Source organism: Rhea pennata, chromosome 5 (genome assembly GCF_028389875.1).
Source record: "Rhea pennata isolate bPtePen1 chromosome 5, bPtePen1.pri, whole genome shotgun sequence".
Taxonomy (NCBI): Eukaryota; Metazoa; Chordata; class Aves; order Rheiformes; family Rheidae; genus Rhea; species Rhea pennata.
Genome location: NC_084667.1, coordinates 18,354,441 through 18,379,821, shown reverse-complemented (window position 1 = coordinate 18,379,821; position 25,381 = coordinate 18,354,441). Strand labels below are relative to the sequence as shown.

The window sequence follows — 25,381 nt, the reverse complement described above, 5'->3', positions numbered from 1 at the left end:
GCGGATGTTGGCGGGACGGGCGGGCGGCGGCGGCCGGCAGGTACCGGCGGCGGCGGCGCGGGCCGGGGCGCGGGCCGGGGCGGGGCTCGCGGCCTCCGCTGGCAGTGCCGGGCGCGGCCGGAGCCCCGCGGCGGCTTCCCCGAGGAAGGGCCGGTGCCGCGCGGGCCGCGGGGGCAGGACGCCCGAGGCGCCGGTTGTGGCGCAGCAGCCGCTTCTGCGAGCGGGGCTCGGAGGCCCGGAAAGTTTCGGGAAGTTTTTCCGTTCGCTCTCGGCCGCGTGTTGCCGCGCGTGGCGGGGCCGCAGCCGCCGCCGGCCGCCTGCGCCCCTCCAGCAGCGGCAGCCGCAGCAGCAGCCAGCGCGGGAGGGTCGCGGCAGGGCCGCCGGGTGCCTGCCAGCCTGGCCGGGTGCCTGCCAGCCTGGCTTTCTGAACGTCCCTCCCGTCGTTCCTGGGCAGCTGGCATGGTGATCAGAACCTTGCTTATTTTTTTTAAAAAAAGCTGTGTAAATTGCTGACCCACCTGTGAGTGTCTTACTTGAATCTGGGTTTTCGCAGAAGCTCAGGCAAGGGGGACCCGAGAGAGCAGACTTGGGGCGGGAGGAGGCGGAAAGGCACGGCCGGTGTTCAGGGCTCTGCGCGCCCGCGTTTCCTCCAGCGCGGTGCCGCCGCCCGTGCAGTGGGTGGGTCGCTGTGCTGCTGCTAGCGAGCTGTGCGCTGGGAGAGGAAGCTGCACTCCGCTCTTTTGCTCTCTTGCTGGTTTGTTTGCGAGGGTAGAGGAGGTTGATTGCTAGTCGGGATGAATTTCTGGTGGGCACCGGGATGGCTTTCAGCAAAGTGCTTGAGGTGACTGAGGGGGGCATACTGCTGGTTTAAGAAGGTGCTACATTAATGAAGGACCAAACTGATTGCAGAAGCAACGGCGTGTGTTGTCTTTCTTGATTTATCTGGTCACTCGTGAGCCAGATGAAGGCAGTCTGGCTCTTGACTCTCTGATTGCTTCAGGGAAGTGATGCTCTTAGTGGTATCATCAGTCTTGATGGGAGGGAGGACTTGCACAGGCCTTTCTCAGCGAGTCCTTCAGTCCTGGGACTGGTTCATACAGAGCCTGAGTACTTCCAAGGTACGCTGCTAAGTAACTTGTTGCTTTTCTTGCAGTGGGGAGAGGAGCCATCCTGTGAGGCTGGGCCATGCCTAATTGGAGTTATTACTTCTGATACTGAGTTCTGATCTTGTTACTTCTGGGAAGTTGCCACTGAACGTGGGCTAATTCTGTGTTTGATATTAAGACTGTAGTAAAATGCAGGAACTTGGCTGGTGTGCAAAGAAAAGCAGACATTGTGCAAATTAACCTGCCCAGTTATTAACCTAAACTGGGAGGAGGTGCAGATGACAGCAGAGTTGGAAAAATAATACAACCCCAGAATTTGGATTCCTCTTGGGTCTGAGTGTTGCTTGCTAATAAGTCAAGGGAGAAGAAATCATCTGGCTTTTGTAATTCTTTATTGCGTGCAAATGTATGTCCAGGGCATGCTAAAACGGATGGATATGTTTTGATGTATAGATTTACTTCTGAATTAGTAGTACATCCAAAAGAAAAACAGGAAGTGGAAACTGCAAAGTAGGTACAGCTGACAAATGGATGATGCAGGAGTAGCAAAACTGGAATTGCAAAAAACAAACAAACAACAAAACAAAAAGAAAACCTCTGTGTAAGCAGCAGCTACCAAAACTTCATAGGTACAGGTGGACCATCTTCCCTGGGTAGATTCTATTGCAATATTGTGTAAGGAGCAGTCTTCGGGGCAGAACTTTGGTAAAAACTGTATTTTAAAGGACTGAGGTTCCTCTCCTTTAACATGCAGCTGCACTCTGTCAGGAAATAAAATGGGAACCCTTATGCTAAGATACCCTAAGTTTTTACATCCTGCTTCTCAGTTCTGGGTCTTTCTTTCTCAACGCCTGATTATTCTTAGGCAATTAGAGGACACTGTTTCTCTAAAACGCTCAAGGATTATCTGATGTGAGACCCTGTACTTTTGTCTTTCGCACTATTGGGAAAGAGGTGGGGGAGATTCTGTGAAAAACTGCTTAGAGCTCTCTGATAGCTACAGATTAGGTCACAAGAAGAACAAAAAGTCCAAGAGCTCTTCTGCTCTGCATCCCTCTTCCATTAACATTTCTGTCATGAAACCCAGCCAAACAACAGAGCTGCCTGCCTGCCTGTGGAGAGCACGTGGGGATATCTGGGGAGTCTGGTCTGCCTGTCCAAAGTGTAAGGAAGAGTTTTAGCAAGTGCATTGTTCCCTGGGCTCTTTTTTGCAGTGTGGATCTGTAAGGATCCTACTGATTACTTCCTTCTTCCACATGGTGCCACACTGGGATTAATCTCAGAAATATGCTTCTGGGGAAATCCCTTGGTGCTGTCTAATAATCAGCACTTATGCCTTAGGTGAAGAGCTCTAAGTTCTGGTCTTGGGTTTCGCCCCTGAGCACTTTTGGGGGTAGTATTGCTGCTGGGCGTTCCTGATAACTTTACACAAAAGGCACCTCCTGGGCAGCACTTGAAACTAGTCCTCTCTTCCCACCTGGGCCGGGAAGTCCATGAGAGCAGGATATACCCAGGGACTGAAAAGAGCAGCAAGACAACCCTGGGGCTGTGCGTGCTTCCTCTGTGGGAACATCAGCGTGCTGTGCTGGATTGTGGGGTTGCTGAGCTGCAGTTGGAGGATACTTTAAGCACACTGAGTCATAGGAATCGGTGCCTAGTGTTGCCATAGAAATCAGATCTGTTGCTAGGGGTGGAGAGTTGGTTGTCACTTGGCTCTGCTGCTGCATGGTTCCAACATGAGTTCATGGTGAAAGGGAGCCTGATTTCTTGCTCCCTGTCCCTTTGAGAATAGAGGAGGTCAAACAGCTCTTCCAGCCCTCATGGGACTGCATATTGATTTTGCTTGGATCTCTGGCTAGCTGAAGCTGTCAGACCCAGTGTATTTGCTGAACTTGGTGATCCACAGCCCATTGATGTCTTGCTCTTTTGTATTTTGGGGATCTCATTTCATTTGTTTTGCAATAGCTTCCAGCCATTTGGGAGCCACAGGGAAGTGGAAACTGGTTATAAACTGGTCAATAAGCGATAAGGGATTACAGGACACAGTAACCCTCGGAGAGATCTCTGAGGTGGAGGACAAACACTGACTATCCAACTTCCTGCCCTCAAACATTACCAGAGTTTGGTGTTACCCTGAGCATGGACATGCCACCTTCTGATGCTCAGTCTCTCAGAGTTTTCATCTCTGTGCTCATGTCCGTGTAACTGTTTCATCATCATCGTCTGCTGGATAGATGCACGCATTCATGCCCTAGGGATAGAGGGGGCAAAATGTCAGCGTGTCCCTCCATTTTGGCCGAGGAAGTAACTCCACTATGAATATGATCTGTCACATAAAGGCATTGTAAGGCTCCTTAGATCATCTGCAAAACATGGTGTCATTTCTGCTTGTTTATTATAGTTCCTCTTGGCTTATGGCTGAATTACTATCCTTGTGGTGGTGATAACATTGGTCTGTGTGAGCCCTCTAGATCTGCATACTTTTCCTGTCCCGTATTTCCTTGCTTGTTTCCAGGACAGTGACATGGTAGCCCATGGTGACCATGGTACCATGGTGATGGTAGCTGTTTCCTGGGGGACTTCCATAAGAGTTGGTACCTTTAGGAAGTGCTATGTGCTGTGCTAGCTCACATTAACGTACACAGTAACGTATGTACTGCTCCGAGCAAGAGTAAGAAATATTTGCAAGCAAAAGCAAACACAGTGAATTCTCTGTTGTTTCCTAGACCCTCTTAACTCCTTGGTCTCCTCAACATTTTGGCATGCTTGGTGAAAAGTGCTTGTTCCAGCAATATAGCTTTATTGTAAGAGATGATTCCTGTGCTGCTTACAATCATATAGAAGAAAGGATTTACTGGATGGTACTGAAATGAGATCGGGGTTGTATGTGTATTGTTTTCTCTGTCTTACTATCTCAGCCACTGAAATCTTATTTTAAGAGGCTCTGAGTTCCTCAATTCTGTATTTAGATCCCAGCACACTGAAGCACCCACTTTGCTGCTGAGAGCTCTGGCCCTCTCTTATGGTGTATGAGGCAGGGTGATTCCTGGGAAAGCTTCCAGCACTGGGCGCAACTGTGGAAACAGCTGGGCTTTGTGCCAGCCCTTCATGGGGGAGGGGGAGCCTAGAGCTGGTACAGTGAGTGTATCAGGCAGGGGCTGGCGTAGCCTGTCGCCTTCCTCTGTCTTTCTACTGCTCCTGTTTCAGGAAAGAAGCTAATCTGGATGCAGCTGTGGTCAAGCAGAGACTCGCTGAGGGTTGGTATAGGCTCCTGATGGAGCCTATAGGAAAGAATGTGACATGTGTTAGTGCTTCTGGCTTTGGAGGAGGGGGAGTTTATGCCTTTCTGCCTTGAGGGGAAGGGGAAGAATGAGCTCTGAATAGCTGAAGGTATGTTGTGGGAAGCTTTTGGAGAAATGAAGAGAAGAGCCTCAGGGAGGGAAATGGTGAGATCTCAGTGTCTGACCTAGCAATCTCTGCAGTCTTTCTTCTAGATTCTGCAAAACAAACAGCAGTATTTGGAGACCATGGCTACAGACCCGCTGTCAGAGCTTCAGGATGACCTGAATTTGGATGATACCAACCAGTCCCTCAGCCAGCTCAAACTGGCCTCCATAGATGATAAGGACTGGCCAGCAGATGAAGTCCCTGCTTTCCCCAAATCAGGTGAGTATATCTGCTTGCTTGGGGTAAGGGTTTAGGCTAAAAGTGAATAATTTGTTGTGGAACACCATGGTGGTATCTACATATCAGAGAGTCGCAGCTCCATTTGAAAGTTTGTTGGTACATAAATGTTGCACCACACCAAACTGAATTAGCCCTGCTATTAAATGGCTGAAAAAAACTAAACTAAAAAAATCAAGGCCAGCTGATGTTAATGTACTCTTGTCAGTCCTAGGGCTGGCTGTGCTTTGATGCTAACGGTACAGACCTGCTGTAAGTTCTTGAGTGCCCTCTATTATCGTCTCTTGCAAGATAGCTTATTTTTCCTGCTTGGAAAGGTCTTGGACTTCCATGTGGGAGGTGGGAATGGAGATTTGAGTTGTTGTGAAAGCCTGTAGGAATCCAACCAGACGCTATTGTGGACTGTGTTGCCCAAGAAAATCAAGAGAGTTAGCCCCAAGGCACTGGACAGCCATCTGTCAAGGGAGGATGTGAAGGTCCTCCTGCTCTAAGCAGCCATTGTGGTGCCCTTGGCACTTAGAATTTTGGAGGCAGGTTTCCAGAGTGGCTGGGTTCATATGTGAGTACCCCCATGCTGAGGAGAATTTATTCCCAGCCCTCTATCTCTGTTACTCTGCACCTTACCGAGGTGCTCTAGATCCCTTCTGCTAATTGTTTGTTCTTTGTGTTTTGTGCAGAAGACTCCAAAGGCTCCCCTGAGCCTGTCACTCACCTGCGGTGGGATGATCCGTACTATGATATCGCCAGGCACCACATCGTGGAAGTTGCTGGTAGGGCTCTTTTATCTCTGTTTCCTCTCATGTTTTTGCAGCTGGGATGAGGAAGGGCATTGTTAGTGGGGCTGTGGAGGCATCTCCGGTATGCCAGGCCCAAGTGACAAGGACAGCTGGCATTGTAAAGAGAAGGACCAAACTTCTTGAGCGTTTGCTTTAAGTTTAGTTTTCCATTGACCTTGATTCGACTTGCATTCTTTCTTGGGTCTTAATATCTTGATTATATTACTAGTGGGACTCAGTTGCTTTAGCTGAAGTACTTTAGATGTAGACCTTGGCTCTATCCTCAGTGGAAGATGTGGCTTCTGCATAATGGAACAGAAATTACCTAGTTACGCAGTACAGTTGCAAGCTCCTCAGCTGACTGAGTAATCCGCAGAAGGCTTGGCAGCTGACTATTATATCTGAATGACCAGAGCTTACCATCCTGTCCCTCTACAGCATTTTTGAGAAGTCTGGGATGTGGGGAATATGCACAAGGCCCACTGCAAGGAAGGACCTGATCATTTTGTGAACTATGGCTCACAGGCACGCTGATTTCTTCCTTGTAGTTGTTTTGTAAATGCTGTTTTAATTATACTAACCTTTGACAAGTTACTTCCAGGAGCTCCATAAGAAAGACTTTTGGGAGTAGTTCTGTGTTGCTCTGGTAAGGTTGAGAGAAGGTAATTCCACTTTTTTCTGCATTTCCTGTTACAAAAAGCCTCTTTAACCTGTTGTGACTTGATTCACACTTCCTCTTTGATTATCTATAGCGATCCCTTCCCCTTCCTCTTGCCCTTGTATACCCTGGTCCCTACCCCACATGTGAAATTGAAGAAAAGCAGAGTTATAAGCTGGAGTCCTTTTGATTAAAGGTTGTTCTGCAGTAGGGTTTGATTGGAGAAGGAAGATTCTCAGGCAGTTACCTTGGTAAGAATTGTCCTGACATTGTTCTTTCCTTGGCAGTCATCTAGAATAAGGTTTCTTGCTCCCGACCTTTCATATTACATCTTCTGGAACACAAAATGATAATGATGAGTTCAAAACTTCATTCTTTTTTGTTTCTATGTGCCTTGGCTACTTAGGATGATAGGCAAGTTGTTCAGCCTTTGGGCCACTGTGCCTTTTAAATTCTCTTTTTAGCACTTTCTTTCACAGATGTATTAGTAACCTTCTCTTCCATGGAGCTTTGAGGAACCCCTGTCCAAGGACTGGGGTTGATACGGCTCTGCACCTTGTTCTCCCTCCTGCTGAAGTTGGGATGGGGCGGATGTGTGGATTCTACTATGTCAGTGATAATAACTAAAATGTTTGGAATGCAAATAACAGAGGTAGCCACTGTTTCTGAACTCTGGGGGCTGATGAGTTAAATGATACTTCTACTCACTTCAGACAAAGCCTAAGCACTTAGCAGAGAGCTTAGATCAAAGCCGTTGATAAGACTGGAATGTCGCCTGACCCAAGGGTACACTTTGTATGCAGCCTTCTGATGCAAGCACCAGTCGTTCTGTGGGATTTCTATTCCAAGCTAACATCCAAGCTAACATAATGGTTTTTTTACAGGCTCTCTGAGCAGAGTAGCACTGAGATGCGTCTAGTGCTGCTGTTGGAAAACAGCCATTTGGCACAGATGTCTAGGGTAGTAAAGGAAGAACTCTACCTTCCTGAAGGGGATTTCAGGGGGGTATGATGGCTAACTGGAAGGTATGGCTGTGTTATGAGAGAAACCTCTACCTCATCATGATCTAAATTTGTGTTTCTGGTGAATTCTCCATCCCTTTCATGCATCTCTATAGTATAAAAGCCTTTCATAGAAGCATCTGCTATTGTCTGCTACTAACTGTTTTTCAGCAATAGCTGGTTTATGTAAAAGCTTACGAGTGTCTCCCACCCGAAGGTGGTGCGGTGCCTTTCCAGGGCAAGGAAGACCTAGCAGCACAGCTTCAGATAGTTGATATGCTCACATATGGTTTTGAGGTTCACTAGTGTCTCATCTCCTGGAAGCAGGGTTTATTAAGTTGATCAGAGGAACTGTTCAAAGAATCAGACAGGGTAGTGTTTTCTGGGCTATTGTAGGAGGCAGACAATCTGTGAAAATCTGGAAAAATCCTATTGGAAGTAGTGCGGGTGATTACGGTTGAACTATTTGGATCTGGCTCTGCTGACAAGCTATGTTTTTGATGCAAGCAAAGCTGGCCACACTGAGTCTGAAAGGAGTGTCCTCACCCTGCTTCTCTTGTACATAGTAGCAAATGGCAGCATGTAGTTATATCCGTTCTGCTGTATTATGAGCTTTTACTTTGGAGTCCTTCCCTGGCCCTGCACTTCAGGGCAGAAAGCATATGGCTAATTCTGTTTGTGTCTTCCCTGAAATATGTTCTGGTATGCTGGTGCTATTTTGAGACAGAAGCAGAAGGCTAGTTCCCATCCTTGGGCTGAGCTCTACAAGCCCAGGGTTATCCTGAACAGTCAGAGTAGTAATTTTTTTTTGAGGGATGGGTGCACACTGTTAATAGACAATAGCTTATTAAAGACCCAATTATGATTACAGAAAGTTAACGCACACATTTTCTAGCTAAACTTTTAATCTGTGATTCAGTGCAAGGCATATTGGCTTTGAATATCCCAGCTATCTGGTGCACAGAGGAAGGAAATTGTTCAAAACCATGTTGCAGAATTTCCCAGAAAATAGGTTTCTTTGTTTTGTTTTCCACTTCAGAATAGTGCAGTGGTCTCGTGAGAACTCTCTTTTCTGCTCTACATTGCTATATCATCTAGAGGCTCGATCTTCCTGGAATGTGCTGTCTGCGGTGCACTGCTTTTTGCCCACTGGTAAGGCGCAGTCACGTTGTTGCTGTCCCTTGTGGTGGGGGAAGATGGGGGCATAAGGCCCCCAAACCACCCCCAACCCCAGACCGCAGTTCCAAGAGATTACTATGCCACTGTTATGAGTCAGAATATTTTAATTTGGGATGCTGTCTTTTGATTCTGGGAGTCGATGCGTTTCCAAAAAATGCACATGTGGACTTCTTGACTTGCCTTAAGGTGTCCGTTTCTGGAATACCTTATGTTGGCTCTGGAGAGGTCTGCCTGGCTGTGCTGTTGTGGACTCTGAGTTCCTCTTCTTGTGGGCAGTGAAGCAAATTTGTCTTTACACGTGGCTTGAAGTTGGAGCACAGGCAGCTTGATTTCACTGCATGCGCCACTTCTGCAATATGCAGTTTTTTTACTTGTTCGCATCGCAGCGCATTTGGAGAAAACCCAGGCTTGCGGTTGAAAGCTATTGAGGAACTACCCCAAACTCCTGTTAGGTTTAAGAGTTTCTGTATCCTGCTGCTAATTTTTATACAGCAAAGGTGCCATTTCTGTCTCCTGGGGATTGAGGCAAATTGCAATGCAACAAAATCTGAATTGTGATAATATGGCAGATGGTTAGTAGCAGTCTGAAGGAGGTATCTGGAGATGCCAATTCCTACTGAAAGTCTGGGGATAAGTGGGAAGATCAGGGCTGTTGAACAGCTCCTTGCTAGTTTATATTTCCTTGCTTATTCTTTTGCCCAGTCAGAAAGACTCGTCTTACCTTTGTGATCAGTATGCAAACCTGTAGCTCTGAGATGCATCAGAATTCCAATTTTCCCCCCAAAGTGGGGAAATTCCAAAGGGAATTCTCCCTTTTAGAAATTGTCGGGAGAGTAGCTATTGCCATTTATTTAAGCTATGTAGTCCTGCACAATCACAGTAAAGCATTGCTAAAACTTAGAGCATGTTTCTGCTACTTTGTGGGAAATCTGCTGCTTCTCACCATTAACCGGCAGTCTGCAGGGCTGTGCCCTTGCAGAGAAGACTTGATGCTGGGGTATAGTAAGATTTACTGCTATCAAAGAGGAAAAGCAGAGTGGAGAGCTGAGGATGTCACTTCTTGAGTGTTACTGGATTGCACCCCAGCAGTTTTGATAGTGACTCTTTTTTTGATGTCTGATACCAAACTTGCTTTCAAAAGCGTTTTAGCTGGCTATTGTGGATGCCATCCCATACGCCTGCTGGTGACAAACTTGTGACTAATGCTGATGATTTGCTGTTGCTACTAATGACTGACATGGGAAAATAAATCAATCTAGAAGTACTGCTAGCTGCTGTTTCACCAAAGGAGCAAAGGCTGAAGTTGCAGACAAAACTTCTATTCAAAGTATGTTGTGGTGTGTTTTTGGTGTTTAATTGGGTCCACAGAGGCCTCTTAACAGTGCTGCTCTCCAGTATGGTACATTATTATTGGCTCTGTTAACACAAGATGCCTGCATTTCTGCTGCATTTGGATGTATTTTCTGGCTTTGGTGATACTTACTTATTTTAGAGTATTGGTATGGTACAGTTTGAGTTGTTTCTGGTGAACTCGTTCCTCCCAAAAAAGCTCAGCTTGTGCCACATTTTTTGACATGTGTGATCAAGGGAATTGAGAATTTCTAAAGTAGCCCTGCTCTAAGCAGTCCCCTATAGTAGATCTTAACTGATATATGTGGGTCTGTTGAGTATGTAGGTGTAGAAGCGATAGAAAGGGGTTGAGGATGGTAATAAATGACTTCATAGTTTCTTCCCTGCCCAGAGGAAATTGGCATTTTTTTTTAGAGTCTATTAAAAAGATTTTTAGAAATCCATGGATGCATTGGAGTCTAAATCGTCCTCATCTTCTGCTTATTCATGAAATTTAGCTTCTTGCAAAACAATCTTTTGAATGTATTATTCATACAGTATGATGCCATCCTCTGTGCACTTAGAAGGTTGTTCAAAGGCTCTTGACATTCACAATTAGGTGCACTTAACCCTATTAAAAAGGCAGTATTGCAGCTACCGTTTTGCATATGTGAGAAGTATAACAGTAAGGGTCAGAAACTTGACCATGATTACACAGAATTGGATGCAAATTCAAGAGAGACTCAGGAATTGTGAGTTGTGGTTATCACCTCTAGTTGTTAGATAAGGTTGCTTTGGAGCATGGGGAAAAGATGAAGTCAAGAGAACTTGATTGCTGAGAGCGACTGAATACATCCCAGTGACTTCCTGGGAAAGGGTGCAAAACTTGGCATGTTATAACTTTGTTTCTGTTCCTCCAGACCAGGGTGCACTTGATGGGGCCCAACCAGGTAGGTAGATGTTTTGTGGCACTAACATTTGATGCTGTAGATCATGATATTCCTTTAGCATGACTGTGGCCTGTAGCTGGATTATCTCAGGGGAGCCCAAACTTTGCTCAGCCTTGGGCTGCGCTGGCAACTTTTCAGGAGTCCAAAGGCTACACGTAATTACCATCTCTGAGGGCTGTACTTGTGCCTCGGAAGCAGCAAAATCATCTGAGCCAAATTTGGCCTGTGAAATTTACTTTGGGCACTTTGGGGCTCTTGGGTCTTGATGTAAATTCTCTTTTTCTTCTGTCATGGTGGTGGCCTCTTTGGACCAGTTCAGTGTGAATTCAGATTTACCATTTTGTCTTGCGTGCTTTAGAAGTTCATCCTAAGATTACTTCCTATTCCTTCATTTGATCCACTGCTGTCACTTGCTATGCAGCTGGCACTGAAATTGGATTCTAGCATGAAAGCAGTTATTACAAATTTCTTCTCCTTTTAGCTGCAGAGGAGATGATGTATTTCAGCAACTTGTTCCTCATTCCAGCCTGAAACTCTGCTTGCTGAGCATTTGTTAATGTTCTCTGGACTTAAATCCTAAGCCTTAAGAAATTGACTGTCGGTGCTTTCTCACTTACCAATGTAGATGAAACTCTCTTCGTGTGGAATTCTTTCTGCTGTTACTGAACAGCAGACCAAGACCTTTGCACGGTCTGTGGAAATGCTGATCCCTGCTACCTCGTTTCTTGGGTTCTTCTCCCCCCCTCTGTCATCCTCTCAGGTGTCCTCCAATTTTGCGTTCTTTAGTGTGACCATCTCTCTCTTTTTAATCAGTTAAAAACTGTAATCATCAGTAAGACATTAAGGGGTTGTGATATTTTTTCCTTCCTCCTGGATTTAGTGACATTGTGTAGACTCCTAATTTAACTTTATCCTACCTCTTCCAGGTCCTGTTCTATTTCCCCAACCCCATCTGCAGTGGGGAAAACCACTGATACCCACGAGCCAAGCAGAGCTGTAGCCTTTTGAGAAGGCTTTGTAATTCTGGCAGTGTTCGGTTATTGAGAATATTTAGTTGGAAGATGTCATGTACTGGAGTACTTCTTTGAGCTCCTAGCTTGTATGACCTCCTTTTTCCTCAGAGGCTAAATCTACTTTGGAATTTAGTGGAGAACTGAAATCTACCAACCCCATATAAACAGTGCTCAGCTGTGTCATAAGTTTGGCAAGAAGCTGAAATTACATTAGAGAAGATTTTTACTGACAGTGGCTCTGATAAACATCCTAAACTCTGTGAAACTTGTATAGCAGTGTTCCAGAACACTCTAGTGTATCCTCTCCTTGTCCTTGAACTCTGTAACTTCGCTGTTTAACCCGTAGCGCAAGCTTTTGGTAGCAAGTTTTATCTGTCTGCATTCTCTTCAGTACTGAAGTATCAGGATATCCCCGTTTAAATTTTTCATCATTGAGATCCCTGGATGATGATGCTTGGCAAAACTAGGAATGGAGAGGATCCCCCAGCCTGTAGTTTTGCTGCCAGCCAAGTCAAGGTGGCTTCAAGTCATGGCATAAAGGCTAGGTGATATTTTGCAGGTGAAATACCTGGAAATACATAGCAGGATTTGCAAATTAAGCAAATATTTTTCCTATAGGCTGTACAGAATCATTTAATACAGAGTGATCCTCTCGAACAATACTGCTACCTGTTCTGATATGTCTGCATTACTGCTGAAACTTTCGCCTCAGTTTTTAAACTTCAGTCTTTCCAGAAGTGTGGTCCTGTGCAGAAGGCTTGGAACCATGGGAATGCTGTTCCTTGCCTCATGTCTCAGAAGTATACTGGAAATACTACTCTTTGGATGAGAGGAAAAACTGAATTTATGCTTTATGGGTACCATAGCACTGTTCAGAAGAATTAGCCTGTCCATCAGTGCTACCAGTCAATATTGCTTTAGATAAGCTGCAGTCTTGGCTGAATAGGTTTTGCATCTTGGCTACCATCTTGCTCTTTGTTCTTAAGCAACTTCTGGATTCCATCCTATAAGGAGGTAGTTGTATTTCAGTGTAGACTGAAAATATTTCTTTTATGTATGGATATATCCACAAAGGTATGTATGTTGTTTGGGTGCTTTGGGAATATGGGCGATATATAATTGCTTTTTTGCTGGCTTGTTAACTGTTGTTGAGCATTCCTTTTCTGGGAGAGAGGGAAGAGACAGTCTGAGGAGCTGAGTAATTAGTACCTGGTCTATAGTTGTGTTCAGTGGAAACTTTAATTGCTTGGAATTGCAAACAAGAGGTGAAAATGTAGATACATAAGATTAATATTGCAAACAGGAGAGCAAACAGTACAAGGGATGGAGCGTCTGGGAAAGATCAAATGCAATAAGGATCTGTTCGGTTTGAGGCACAGAGGCCATCTGGAGGCAGTTTCCTCAGACAACCAAGAATGTGTGGAATGGATTTTAAATTCTTGTTTATAAATTGGAACAACTGATTGTTCGAATCTGATACTTAGGAGCTGAATTTTGTCTTGTCTGGAGGAACCAGGCTGATCTGATATGTCAGGTGGAAACAGGATTGGCAACTGTTTGTTTTGAATGTTTTTATGCTGACAGGCTGAACTCAGTGTGATGAAACTGGAGTGAAACCCAGAACTCAGTAAGGGGCATGCTGGTTCCTGTGTAGTTTTCATACAAAAAATGAGCCACTCCTTTTTCAGTGATCCAGGGGACTAGAGATTATTTTTTAGTGTACTTCACCCTGGAAATTATCCAAAGGAAACATGCTGTCTTCCCTTTGGGTGAATCATGTGTTGTCTGTTCTTTCTTTATCAACAACCCCAGACCGTTTCAGCTATATAAGGAAGGAGATTCTGGACCTTGCATAGGCCTTCCTTAGGTTTTCCTGTCATTCCAGAGGAAAGTGTTTGAGGTATTTGGTTCATGTCTTCTATCTTGTCAGGCTTGGAAATCAGTGCCCAGGAGCCTGAGCTGAGTGTGTGGCAACCCACAACATCTCATGAACAAAGTGCTATGCTGCAATTCTTCACAACCAAGGCCTGCCTTGATCAAGCTTGGGATCTGCTTCTCACCCTCAGACCTTCTAGTTTGGCATGAAATGCAACCTCTCAGTTAACTGAAGACAGCAACTACTCTGACTTTAGCAAGGAGCTGTAATTTGCAGAGGTCTGTAGTCTTCCTATCCATTCTCTTTCATAGACCTCTATTACTTGAAAACTTGAGAGATTCTCAGATGCTACCATCTTCTTGCTGCTCTGTGAAGGCAAGATCCCTTTTCCAGATGGAAACATAAGAGTGATTACAGACTACCTGGAAGAGCTGTGAGATGCCATATTGTCCTGCTCAGGACTTCGTAGCCTGCACCTGTGTTTTACAGACAGCTTATCTGCGTTAGACCCAGCCCTAAAGTTCATAGCAAGCTACCAAGAAACTGGGCTAGGCAGAGAGTGGGCTACCGTGGGATATGCAATGCAATGTTGGTTTTGTGGCCTGGCTGTGACTGTATCTGGTTGTTCCAGATGATTCTTGCATCACTCGCTCCTAGTCCTGCATCCTGGGTCATGTGTCCTCCCCAGTTGCCCCTTACCTTTGCATGTGTATGTCAGTGCAATGGCCTATGCCACCCCTTTTGTAGTCTGTACCTAGTGCTGCCTCAATGTCCCTAAGTTTTGTAGAGGTTCTGGCTTCTGTGTATCAGTAAATTCCATCTCTTGTGTTGTCTGGTGAGTGACTTGGAAAGGGGATTTGCAAGAAAAAGTATAAGTGAATATACAACTGAACTACTAGAGTGAAAATCCGTTCTTCTGTCTGGAAGGGGGATAAAAGGGAGGGTTGGTGGCCTCTTAGTGTCATGGTTCATGTACGTGAGTTCTCTGGTTGCTATTTGGAGCAGCTCCTTGTACTTGACAAGAAAACTTAGCTCCCTGAGTAGGATGGGTAGCTAGAAAGACAGGAAAACTTGGAACTCTTCCTTATGGTAATGGATTTGGTGATGTGTCTACTTGGGAGAGAAGCAGACTTTCCCTTAAACTTCATATCCAAAAGATTTGTGACCTGGTTCTTACTGATCTGAATTTCTCAGTTCCCCTAGCTTGTCAGCTGAGCTTCTCTGTGCCTATTTGCTTGGGTTTTGCTAATGAGGCTGAGATCTCTGCTGGCAGAAGTCCACTGACATCTGAGGACTTGCTTTTGGGAGAACTTGGCCCATTGTCTTTGAAGCCTCACGAGGTGGCTGGGGATATCTCCCCTAAGACGATGTTCATTTCTAGGTTATTTGGATCCAGTGTGATGGAGGTTGTTCTCTGCTGGGTTTTTGACATAGAATGGTTTGTTTGTTCTGTGGTGATTTGCAACTCCTCGGAGCTTCCTCAGGTTAAAAGAATTATCACTGTGGATGGAAAATCTAGGAAGCAGTGAACAGCTTATTCTGCAAAATACCCTGCAGAATTCTGCAGCTTTACCTTGTCTATCTCTAGAAGAGACTTATGATGATGCTTCCTCTCTTCTCTGGGATGTGGCTAGGGCTGCCTGTTTCTGTGAATTTCTTGAAGGCTTAAATTCCTGTGCAGAACAGCATCAGGTGAAGCAAGAAACAAAACACACCAGACCATGAGTGGTTAGTCTGGCCCTGTGTGCAGGAGGGGAGGAGTCATTCTGGTGTTTATGAGGGACAGTTTTCCCTGTGCCCAGTGTATGCATACATCGAGAGCAATTTTCCCAGGGACAGTGTTAATGCTACAAGCACTTTCTGCTCTCTGTTATTGTCCGCCGTCACTATGTGCATCCGAGGCATCTTGGCTTCTAATCCTTCTTCTTCTTTCAGGACTGGAGTGTGGGTTCTGTTCTCCGTTCACACTGCCAGTTTGCCAGACCGTTGGTGTTCAGGTTTCTGCTTCCCCACTGGACCCATGGCAACTCTGCTGACAATCAGGTTTAGCTTTGCTAGCAGCTGTGGCAGTCCAGACTTCTGCCTTGTTACAGAGGTTTCCCGTGCTCCATTTCCCCCTTGCTGCAAAGACTGCAATCTAGTCCTGGACCCCCTTAATCTCTGGCGTTTCATCTGCAGGTGATGACAAGTATGGAAGAAAAGTCATTTTGTTCAGTGCCTGCCGGATGCCCCCAAGTCATCAACTTGATCACGTGAAACTGCTGGGGTGAGTAGTGTCTGGGGAGGTGGCTATTTGATTTCCTAAGCCTCAGTAATTCCCAGGTGCTGAATTCTTGAGGCCAGTTCTATATGCTGTGGCTTCTTCAGCTGGACACATCCTTGCAAACTACTTACCTCCATTACTGGAGGTAGAAATCCTCCATTACTGCATCCTAAAGTGTGACCCAAAGGGAGAAAGAGCATCTCCATTGCAGAGCGTGAAGTAAGTTCAGCAATTGTATCTTTGTAGCTACCTGAAGTTCACATTGGACCAGTATGTGGAGAGTGATTACACGCTGGTGTATCTACACCATGGCCTGACCAGTGAGAACAAGCCATCCCTGAGCTGGCTGCGGGATGCCTACAGGGAATTTGATCGCAAGTGAGTAGGGGCGTGGGACAGCTGGGAAGGATGCGTTTCTGTAGCCTAACAGAAAATCTTCTTTCTGTTCCCCTATGTAGCTTGGGGATCATAATCTACTATTGCTTATATCTACTGTTTGTGTAGGTGAGTAGTTTAATGCAGGCTGGATCATGGGGAGCGTAGCTCCTTTTGTAGTTACATCCTTCAGGCAACAGGTAAGCAGCAAAACCAGGAACAAGTGCAAATGTGTCAGCCCCATAGTATAATTATTGCTTCCTGATGAGGCTACTCACTGCTTCTTGGTGGATCTTTGATCAGTGTAGAGCATGCCCTCAGGCTGCTGGGCTGCCTGAGAGAGCTAGGAAGCAGGGAAGAGTGGAGGCCAGGCCATGATGAGGCAGAATGCAAAAGGGATGGAGTACCTACAGGTGCCTTAACATTGTGGAAACATTGAATCCTTTGCTTAAAGCACAACTCATCCTCACTTAGCCTCTCTTGGCAGGTACAAGAAGAACATCAAAGCGTTATATATTGTACACCCAACTATGTTCATCAAGACCCTGCTGATTCTCTTCAAACCCCTGATCAGGTAGGAAACAATATAGGAAGCTCATTTACATCATCACACAGCGGAGGGATAATGAACATTCTCAGTGGGACACAAGAAGAGCACTGGCTGCTGAGCATGCCCAGATGTCTCACATCCTATGTTGTCTCCTCATATTTGTGAGCTCAGAAGTATTCAGACAAAAGAACAACTGCTTTGGGAGCCTACCAAGCTTGCAACTCTGTGATGCTCCCTTACTTTCCAGCCAAGCTGAAGCAAAGTGCTGCAGACTCTCCTGCTAATCAAAAAGGAAGTGAGAGCATCAGTCCAGGTTACATTAGGTATTCATGTGTAAAATAAATGAAAAGAGAAGTTTTATCCAGCCTACTGCTGAGCTTAGGAAGGGGAAGGCCAGGGCTTCCTCTACTGTGGCCTTGAACATGACTTCAAAAGTCTTGGCATTTTCTAGTAAAATATATGAAGTTGGAGAGCTGTGTGGGAGACATCTCTGCTGCTTGGTCATACCTGCCCTGTTGGCCCACTGATGTCTCTTGCAGATGCCTGCTCTCATTGCCTTTGGGAAATCAATTCTTCTGATGCTGTTTTTCCTGATTCCTCACTTATTTACTTGTCTCTGTTTTTCAGCTTTAAGTTTGGACGAAAAATTTTTTACGTGAACTTCCTTAGTGAGCTGGAGGAGTATGTGAAGCTGGAGCAATTGGGAATTCCAAGTCAAGTGCTGAAGTGAGAGTGCTGCCTTTCTCCCATTTGTTTCGCTCTCTGTGATGTGGGACCTTTCTGGTGGAATGACAAGAGGGGGAAGCAAGTGAAGGGGATGGAAAGGCTTGTTCCACCCAGGCAGCAGTTACCAAGGGAGTGGTGCCAAATTGCTGTACAGACCTTTGTTTTTGTCTGTTGCCCTTCCTGTGTGTCTTTGGCCCCTGTGCCCAGCTCTGTCCTTGAGGTAAAAATGTTTCTCTGGTGGACCCCCTGTCCTACCTCTGCCACCCACCACTTGGGGGCTCTCTGCAGGCTGCTGACCTTAACACTGACCAGGAGCTCTTGGTGCACGTCTGCTGTGTCTGGGCACCTGCTTTGGTCACTTACCACAGTTCAGCTTGTCTTTGGGGCTACCCAAAGTCACCAGAGTCTTGGCCATACCTTACTGATTCCCTGCCGTTCAGGTACGCATGCCTCATCTGCCTCATCATGAACAGTACTGCCCTGGCCTGCTACCCAGGCTCTCTTTGATCTCCAGTTATTCCCCTAGTCCACCTTCTTACTTTAGACAGATCTTGCTTTCTATCTGCTTTTTCCTGGCAACCGAATGTTTCTTCTTGTTGCCCTTGTGCTCCTGAGCTACCTGTCTTATTTTTGTGCAGGTGGAATCCACTGTGCTAAGCTAGAGCTTCCCGAGAGCTGTTACCAGTGGGTCATCAGTGGGTCGTGTGTAGAGCTGGGTTGGTGCTCTTTCTGAAAGATAGAATGGTTCTATACTAGTCTCTGTTTTGACACAGATATGATGAATATCTGAGGTCCCTGCAGAAACCTTCACAAGTGCCGCAGAAGCCAATACCCCCGCGCCCACCGCTGCCAAACCAGCAGTTTGGTGTCTCACTCCAGCAGTGAGTATTTGTGGATTTTGTTGCTTTTCCCCTGGCCTGGCTGATATGAGGTCACTGTATTTATAAGTGAACAGCTGCAGAAATAGCTGTAACATTTCTTTTAGTTTGGACTTGCTACAAAACTTGAGTCATGCTTTTGAGAAATGGTTCTCATGTCCAGATCCTGACTAACCTGATTCAATTCCACTATTTTGATTTCCAGGCTATATCCCACTGTAAATTAGGTTGGGGTTCTGTTGTAGCTGGGGAATGTGTTCTCGGATTGCTCTGTGGCCAGACAGACCCTCTGAAGTGATCTGAGAACACATTCCCCAGCTTCAATGGACCTTTTCCAAATGTAGCACATGTGGTGCTACATGCCTGAGCTTGTTAGTGGCCTGAATGGCTCCATACTTTGAAGTAGTGTGGACTGTCAAACGTGAGAATGGCAGCTAACATGTTGGCAGTGCTAAACCTTCCCTGCCAGCCACTGGATTTAGTATGTCTTCCACTACAGCGGGTAGGTGCAGGCATGGGGGAGGGCAAGTTTGTTCTGTGCATCTCTCTCACATGTCAGTTGCTTTCTTTTCCTTTCCTACAGTGGGGAAGGAAAAAGGTTTGTAACTGGTTTTCAGCTGGTTTGTAACTAACGGCCTTGTCTTCTGGGAGCCCCTTTGCCATGGCATCTGCATGCTTTGATTTTTACAGAAGGCAGAGAAATATTCCTGCAATGTAGCAATGAGCCCATACTTAGCATAGTGAGTGAGAAGGAGAGAAGGCTGGAGTAATGGGTGAACTGGAGACTGAGGTAGCAACATCTTGTGTGCCAGTCAAAGATTCTACTTGCATGGGCAAGTTTACGTGTCTGGGGCTGCATGTAGAGATGACCAGATGGTTTTAACCTTTCATCTCTTCACACAGCCTACGGGAGAAGAGCCCCGATCAGTCATCTGTTCCTCTGGTGGTCAGGGAGACGATTGCCCATTTGCGGGAGCATGGTGAGTGATTAGGGGAAGCTGCAGCCCCTCTTTTTTCCACATTGGTGGCCTCTCCTCCACCCCGTTCCCATCCAGAGTGTAATGAGATACAGGAGAATAGCAACAGAGAATAAAGTGTAAAGACCTGAGCTAGGTGAATTAGCCATCAAGAGAGGTTGTGCAGTATCAGGGCCTGGCAGACCTCTTTCATCTAGCTGTCCATACTCCCACTTGTAAAACAGCAGCAAATGCTTCTTGTATTCTGTGCCTGCTGCTAAAGGTAGGCAGGAAGAATTGCAGTACTCTAAAATAAAGAGACTTGTTGGCATCTATCTGAACAACTCACAGCATGGATTTACGACTGTTAAGACTGGTGTTCACAGAGACTCCCGTGTGACTGGCATTTTTTTTCTTTCTGCTCTCACTTTACAGCTCTTGCAACAGAGGGGATTTTCCGGAGATCAGCAAATACACAGGTTGTCAGGGAGGTGCAGCAAAAATACAACACGGGTAAGTGCCCCAGCTTAGCACAGCCCTTCTTGTTTCCAACTCCTGCTGTCCAAATAGAACTGTACTGGAGCTAGTTTATCATAGCTCTTCTCCTTCTCTGGCAGGATTCTAGGTGAGGCCTTACTGTCAGGACATGATCTGAGCTGCAAGGGAGAAGTGTCAGATACCGTATAATGCTTCTGCTGTGTGGAAAAATGGTTCTTTTGAGCTCGTGCTTCCCTCACTGTTTTTTTTCCTTCCTGAAAATTTCCCTGTTTCCCAGGATAGGGTACCCCTTTGTATGTGGCTGTGCTGGCAGGAGAGAAGATGACCAGGAAGCAACCATCTGCTTGGTTTGATGATTTCTAGAGGTGTAGAGCTAGATTCAGCGATGCTTTGTGTATGCCTTTGGAGCAGGTTGTTCAAAACTGTCTAGAAGTTGTACTCCAGTCCCTTCTCCATGTTCTTTAAGATGCTCCTTCCCCAATTCTGGGCTCTGAATCTCAAGTCCTACTTATTGTCTAGAGGAAGTCCTGTTTTAGCCAGTGAGCACTGAGTCTCTACTCTACTTTCCCAGGTGTGCCAGTAGATTTCCAGCAGTATGAAGATGTCCACCTCCCTGCTGTGATTCTTAAGACCTTCTTAAGGGAGCTACCTGAGCCCCTCCTTACTTTTGACCTCTACAGCCATGTTGTCAGCTTCCAGAGTGAGTTGTAACAAGAATGTGCTATCCCTTGAATGTTGCACTGGGCAAGAGCAAAGACATCACCCTTGATTGGAGAAAGGGCAGCCCTGCATGGGATACCCCGTGACTGCAAACTGAGCTTCATTGGCGGGGGTGGGGGGGGTGCTGAGGTATTCCCCCTTTGCATGGATAGATGAGGCTTTCTCATGGACCTACTTGCCCTGTGTCTCTACCTTTACAGGTGTGGAGGAGGTGAATCGTGTGGATGTTGTTCGCAAAACACTCCAGATTCTGCCAGAAGAAAACTACCAAGTGCTTCGTTTATTGACAGCCTTCCTGGTGCAGGTGAGCCACTCCAAAGCAGGCAGTCAGCTGTCTGTTCCTCTCATCAGCTTTTTGACTGCCTATTCTCTCCTTTCCTTTGAGAGGAACTGAAGCTTAGGCCAGGAAATTGCCTTTCTTCACTGTATGCTCCTCTTATACAGAGACTGGATATGATCATGATGAACTAGCCTAAAGCAGTCCCCTCTCATAAGTCTGAGAGGTGCAAACAGGCATTAAGTCTGTGTGATCTATACTGAGGAGACTGAAAGCTCCCTATGGTGCAGGTACAATTGCAAAGTATTCGAGCAGAAGTATCTGAGTAGAAGACTGAACTAGAAGAGGCATCTCAGACCCGCTCTAGAGGACTTTCTGTTGCTAGGAAGCCACTGCAAGGCTACACTAACAAGAAGGAAGGTGATTTTGGTTGGAGTGGTGATCAGGACCAAAGAGGTATCAGCTGAGAGCGCTCTTTGTCCTGGCATTACGATGTGTCCTTGTGGCTGAACCATAGTGAGATGTGGAAAATGGCAAGATGTTGCTCCCTACTTCCTGAATGCTGGAGGTCATGTGTGTTTCCCCCAGCCATCTTCTGGCAGTGGGCCTTCAGCTTTTGTCTGCCGTCCTGCTCCCATTTGCCCTCAGGGGTCTGTCAGCTCTTGCTTTGGGGAGGGTAGAGGGCAGCGGCTGTACTGTTCTGTAGGATTCACGGTGGTCTCTTTCCTTCTCATGCAGGTCTCTGCACACAGTGACCAAAACAAGATGACAAACACCAACCTAGCAGTTGTTTTTGGCCCAAATCTGCTATGGGCCAAAGATGTAGCCATCACCCTCAAAGCCATCAACCCCATCAATACCTTTACAAAGTTCCTACTGGACCACCAGAAGGAGCTGTTTGAGGACATGGAGGCCTGAGCCCAGGCCAGCCCACTCTAGCACGCTGTGCCCGCCTTCCCACCTTCTTTCCCACCTTGTCTTGGAGCTGTGATGAAGCTGTCTCCAGTGCAAAGGGACCATTGATTTCCTGGGTGATGAGCAGAGCGAGGGCTGTGGAGATGGTTGAGTAAGTGTGTAAGTAAGCGAGCAGGAGACTTACTTCTCCAGGTGGGGAGGGGAGCTGGTCTCCTGGCTGCTGGGAGTGGAGTCCTAGCCCACCTGCCAGTCTGTGCAGCTCTTTCAGGGCTCATCACCAGTCTGCTCCCATGTAAGCTGACCTTCCTTCCTTCCTTTCTTCCTTCCTTCATACATGTATTTTCTGTCCTGTTCCCTTCCTCAACAAAGACCTAATTTGTTAAAACTCCTTGAAATCTCAGCTCATCCCCCTTGCCTCAACTGGGCTATCAAGGCCAGGGCAGGCTTGCTGGGCTTTTTGGCAGATGTTCTTGCCATGACTCCCATCTTTTCAGCACTGAACGTATATCTTGCCTTTCTCCAAAGGCATTTGAAGCAGTGAAGGGAGCAGGTAGCCCTTATGCTTTAGGTAGCAGCATGTCGTGCACTTGGCAAACACTACTCCAGAGCCTGTTTTTTTGGCAGGCAAGTGAAGGACAGGCTCAGGGTGTGCATGTGCCTGCCAAACTTTGATACGGGGAAGCTGCGTTTAGCCCACCCCCCTTTGAGATCACCTGCTCCAGATACTCTTCAGCTTTTGCTGGGGTATGATGGGTGAGGTGCCTCCCACTGTTATGCAGCTCAGGTGCTGATGTCCCTCCAGCAGCATTTCCAGCCTTGCTGGGAAGGTTCACGCTGAACAGACTGTGTGGGTGGCCTGGCTGGGGACATTCACAGATAGTGAATCTGAGCTGCAGGGGACAAGTGCCCTGGTGACACTGAGCTGCTGAACACTATGATGATCACTGCCTTTCCCTGTGGCAACAACACAAAGCCTCTTCAACCCCTTCAGGCACATATATCTGTGTTAACTGGCACAGACTGCCTTGGCCATTCTTTTTCTCTTCAGGTTGAGCAGAACTTTCTCCAGCACAACATAACGGAGAGCGTGGCCTTAAGGGAAGGTCTGAGGACTGGGGCTAACCCTTACTTGGAGAGTACAGCAGACCTGGCTTTCAAGTCTCTGCTCAGGTGCTGAACACTCATGTGCCAAAGCTGTGAGGGAACAGCTTCTCCATACTGAGGACCTTTGGCCCATCTCCCCCTTGGTTCATACTTCCCTTCCATCCTATCATGGAAGCCTGATCTGATGCATCCTGTATGCCCTGGGCATGGCTGAAGAAATCTGGTTGTCTGCAAGACAGGCTCAGAGCAAGGTGGGCCCAGTGTTTTCCCAGAGTAGCTGCAACACAGTGCTTCACTGTTCGTTTTGGATTGCAGTATTCCCCTTACTTGAGTTAAGAGATCCCTCTCATTAGCCTGGGCCTGAGAGAGTGTTAGTGAGGAAGCTTCTAGCCTTACTTCAACGGTGTGTTTTATCATGTACCCTGCATGCCTGGGTCAGTCTTGCTCCCAGCTGAATCTGGCCACAGGGACAAATGCGTTGAACCAAGCAGAGCTCATTTTTTAAAAGTCATTGGATTCTAAATAGAATTTATTTTTTTTCATAGTATTTTAACCTGCCTTTAAACACTGATTGAAGGTTCATGCCCTGGTTGTAATCAAAATAAGTGACACGTTGCTGATGCATATCAACAGCTGGAATTGTAGAAATTGGTATTTCCGCTAAGCTGCATTATGGGGATGTGTGGGAACATAGGCAGCTCTATGAAGCAGCCAACCAGCTGATGTGTGGCACCCGTGGCACTGCAGATCCAGCCAGCTGGTTTGGGGAATGTCTGGGGCAGCGCAGGTCCATCCAGCTGGTGGAGAAGGCACACTCGTCCGTGGGTGGGAACAGTGAGCCAGAAGCTGAACATTCCTAAGGCTGGAGCAAGGGATGTTCCAGGGCAAAGCGGGGTCTGATCCCTGCTAGATGCTGGGGGTTTTTGCCTTACGGAGGCTACCGGCTACCTAGTCTCCTTCCCATAAGAGGAAGATTCGTCCCTGTTTGGCTGGGACATAAATGGTTTCAGTCTGGACAATTCATAGCAATAGCCAAATAATGCTTGGTGGTGGAGATACTGGACTCCTAATTCACCTTTGATCTCTGCTGGAGTGATTTAGGAGGGCTGATTTGATATGGAGAAGTTCTGATTTGATACAGAGAAGAGCTTCCAGGAGCTTGGAATGGGAGGTGCCTGTGTGTTGGGGCACAAGGCCTTGGCCTTCCTTGCAGCCCTAGCCCTCTGGAGAGGGTAGCAAGTACCATTCCCTGCAGGAGGAGCAGGGCTGGGGGTAGCTTAGCTCTTCTCCAGGAGGGAGCAGGGATTGCTGCAAGACTCTCTGTTCTGTCTTTCTTTCTTCCTCTTATTGTTATTTTTTAATGAATTCTTGAAGTGGTGTTTCCTCTTTTAGTGAAATGAAGCCTGATGCATCCCCTGCAGGCAGGGATAAAGCCTGCTCCAGGTCAGTGCCTGCAGGGAGTGGATTTGGAGGGTGTTCGGGAAGCTCCTGCTGCTCATGGTGGAAAAGTGCTTGTAAATCCTGGAAAGGGACCCAGTGTAAATATCCCCTTTTTTCTGCTGCTCCTCATGCTGGAGCTGCCAAGGGCCCAGGAGCAGGCACAGTAACTGGGGCTGCTTTTGCTTCTGCAGCCTGTTCTGAATGCCTTTTATTGAGATATCCCTCCCGTGATTTGGGCAAGGAACTGGCCTGGGCCCACCTGCAGCCTCTGCCAGGTGGGTGACCACAGGAGCTTGCATCTGCCAAGCCCATGGGATTAAATTCCCTCCTCACCTGGTCAGCTGCCTCAGGCAGAGTGCTACAGGTCGGGGCTAGGCTCAGGGGCCTGCCTGGGCTGTTTTTTCTCCTCTATGTGTAAGTAGGGGGCAGTATCTGATTAGGGAGCTGGTCTTTATATTTTTTCTCCTTATCGTAGGGCTGTCCAGGGTTCTCTTCCCTAGCTTGTCTTTCAGGTTGGCTATTAGCCACTTCTCCTTGAAGGAGTAAAGAATTCATTCTACTTCCAGCCTCTAGCATCTAGATTATTCTCCTCTGTTAAGCGTAGTGCTATCTTAAGGGCACCCCGATGACTCCTGCTCCCTGGCCCAAGCTGTATACTGACATCAGAACTTTGCAGATCAGATGCAGGGGTGTGTGTGTGTGTGGGGGGGGGTCATCTGGATGCCTTGTGGTAGTGTCTGCTCATTTGATAGAGGGCTGAGGGCCAATTTCGCCCTTGTTTCCTCTTTTGTGTGTGGAGCCCTGCTTTGCTTTTGTTGCTAGTATTCCCTGCCTTCTTTTCTATTGATGTTCATCAGGTGTTGGGCTGGGGTTTTCACAGTGGTATCAGTTCACATTCATGATTATTTCCTTCTAATCTACACCAATCTTATATTTCACAGTTTGCACTTTTTGTATTTCAATAAAGATCAAAACCTAATCCTAGATCCAGGTGTATCTGTCCACTGGCGGCATCCTGGCACATGTGCAAGAAACAAGACTAAGGGTGGCTACGCTGCCAACCACAGCCACGCGGAGAAAGGAAAGTGAGTACGAAATACCTCATAC

The 25,381-nt window shown here is 46.7% G+C and overlaps 1 protein-coding gene across 4 annotated transcripts; it reads left to right on the top strand.

Annotated features, from left to right (window-relative positions):
• ARHGAP1 (Rho GTPase activating protein 1) lies at positions 1-25,253 on the top strand. Of its 4 annotated transcripts, none has more exons than XM_062576164.1 (13): positions 1-40; positions 4,589-4,772; positions 5,468-5,560; positions 15,751-15,838; positions 16,082-16,213; positions 16,698-16,784; positions 17,388-17,486; positions 18,260-18,367; positions 19,268-19,344; positions 19,756-19,833; positions 20,390-20,518; positions 20,739-20,842; positions 21,554-25,253. In XM_062576164.1, exons 2-13 carry the CDS (start codon positions 4,634-4,636, stop codon positions 21,731-21,733), a joined length of 1,314 nt encoding a protein of 437 aa, XP_062432148.1. In that variant the 5' UTR covers positions 1-40; positions 4,589-4,633; the 3' UTR covers positions 21,734-25,253. The 4 variants fall into 4 exon arrangements, with proteins under 4 accessions (XP_062432148.1, XP_062432150.1, XP_062432147.1 ...); XM_062576166.1 differs by lacking the exon at positions 1-40 and adding an exon at positions 496-520; XM_062576163.1 differs by lacking the exon at positions 1-40 and adding an exon at positions 4,293-4,496.
• Positions 25,254-25,381: the final 128 nt, after the last annotated feature.

Excerpts from the sequence above, each read along its gene's own strand:
- ARHGAP1 (XM_062576164.1), top strand. The coding sequence starts at position 4,634 with ATGGCTACAGACCCGCTGTCAGAGCTTCAGGATGACCTGAATTTGGAT. Across the intron at positions 16,214-16,697 it reads TACAGGGAATTTGATCGCAA|GTACAAGAAGAACATCAAAG; the intron begins GTGAGTAGGGGC and ends CTCTCTTGGCAG. Across the intron at positions 17,487-18,259 it reads ATTCCAAGTCAAGTGCTGAA|ATATGATGAATATCTGAGGT; the intron begins GTGAGAGTGCTG and ends GTTTTGACACAG.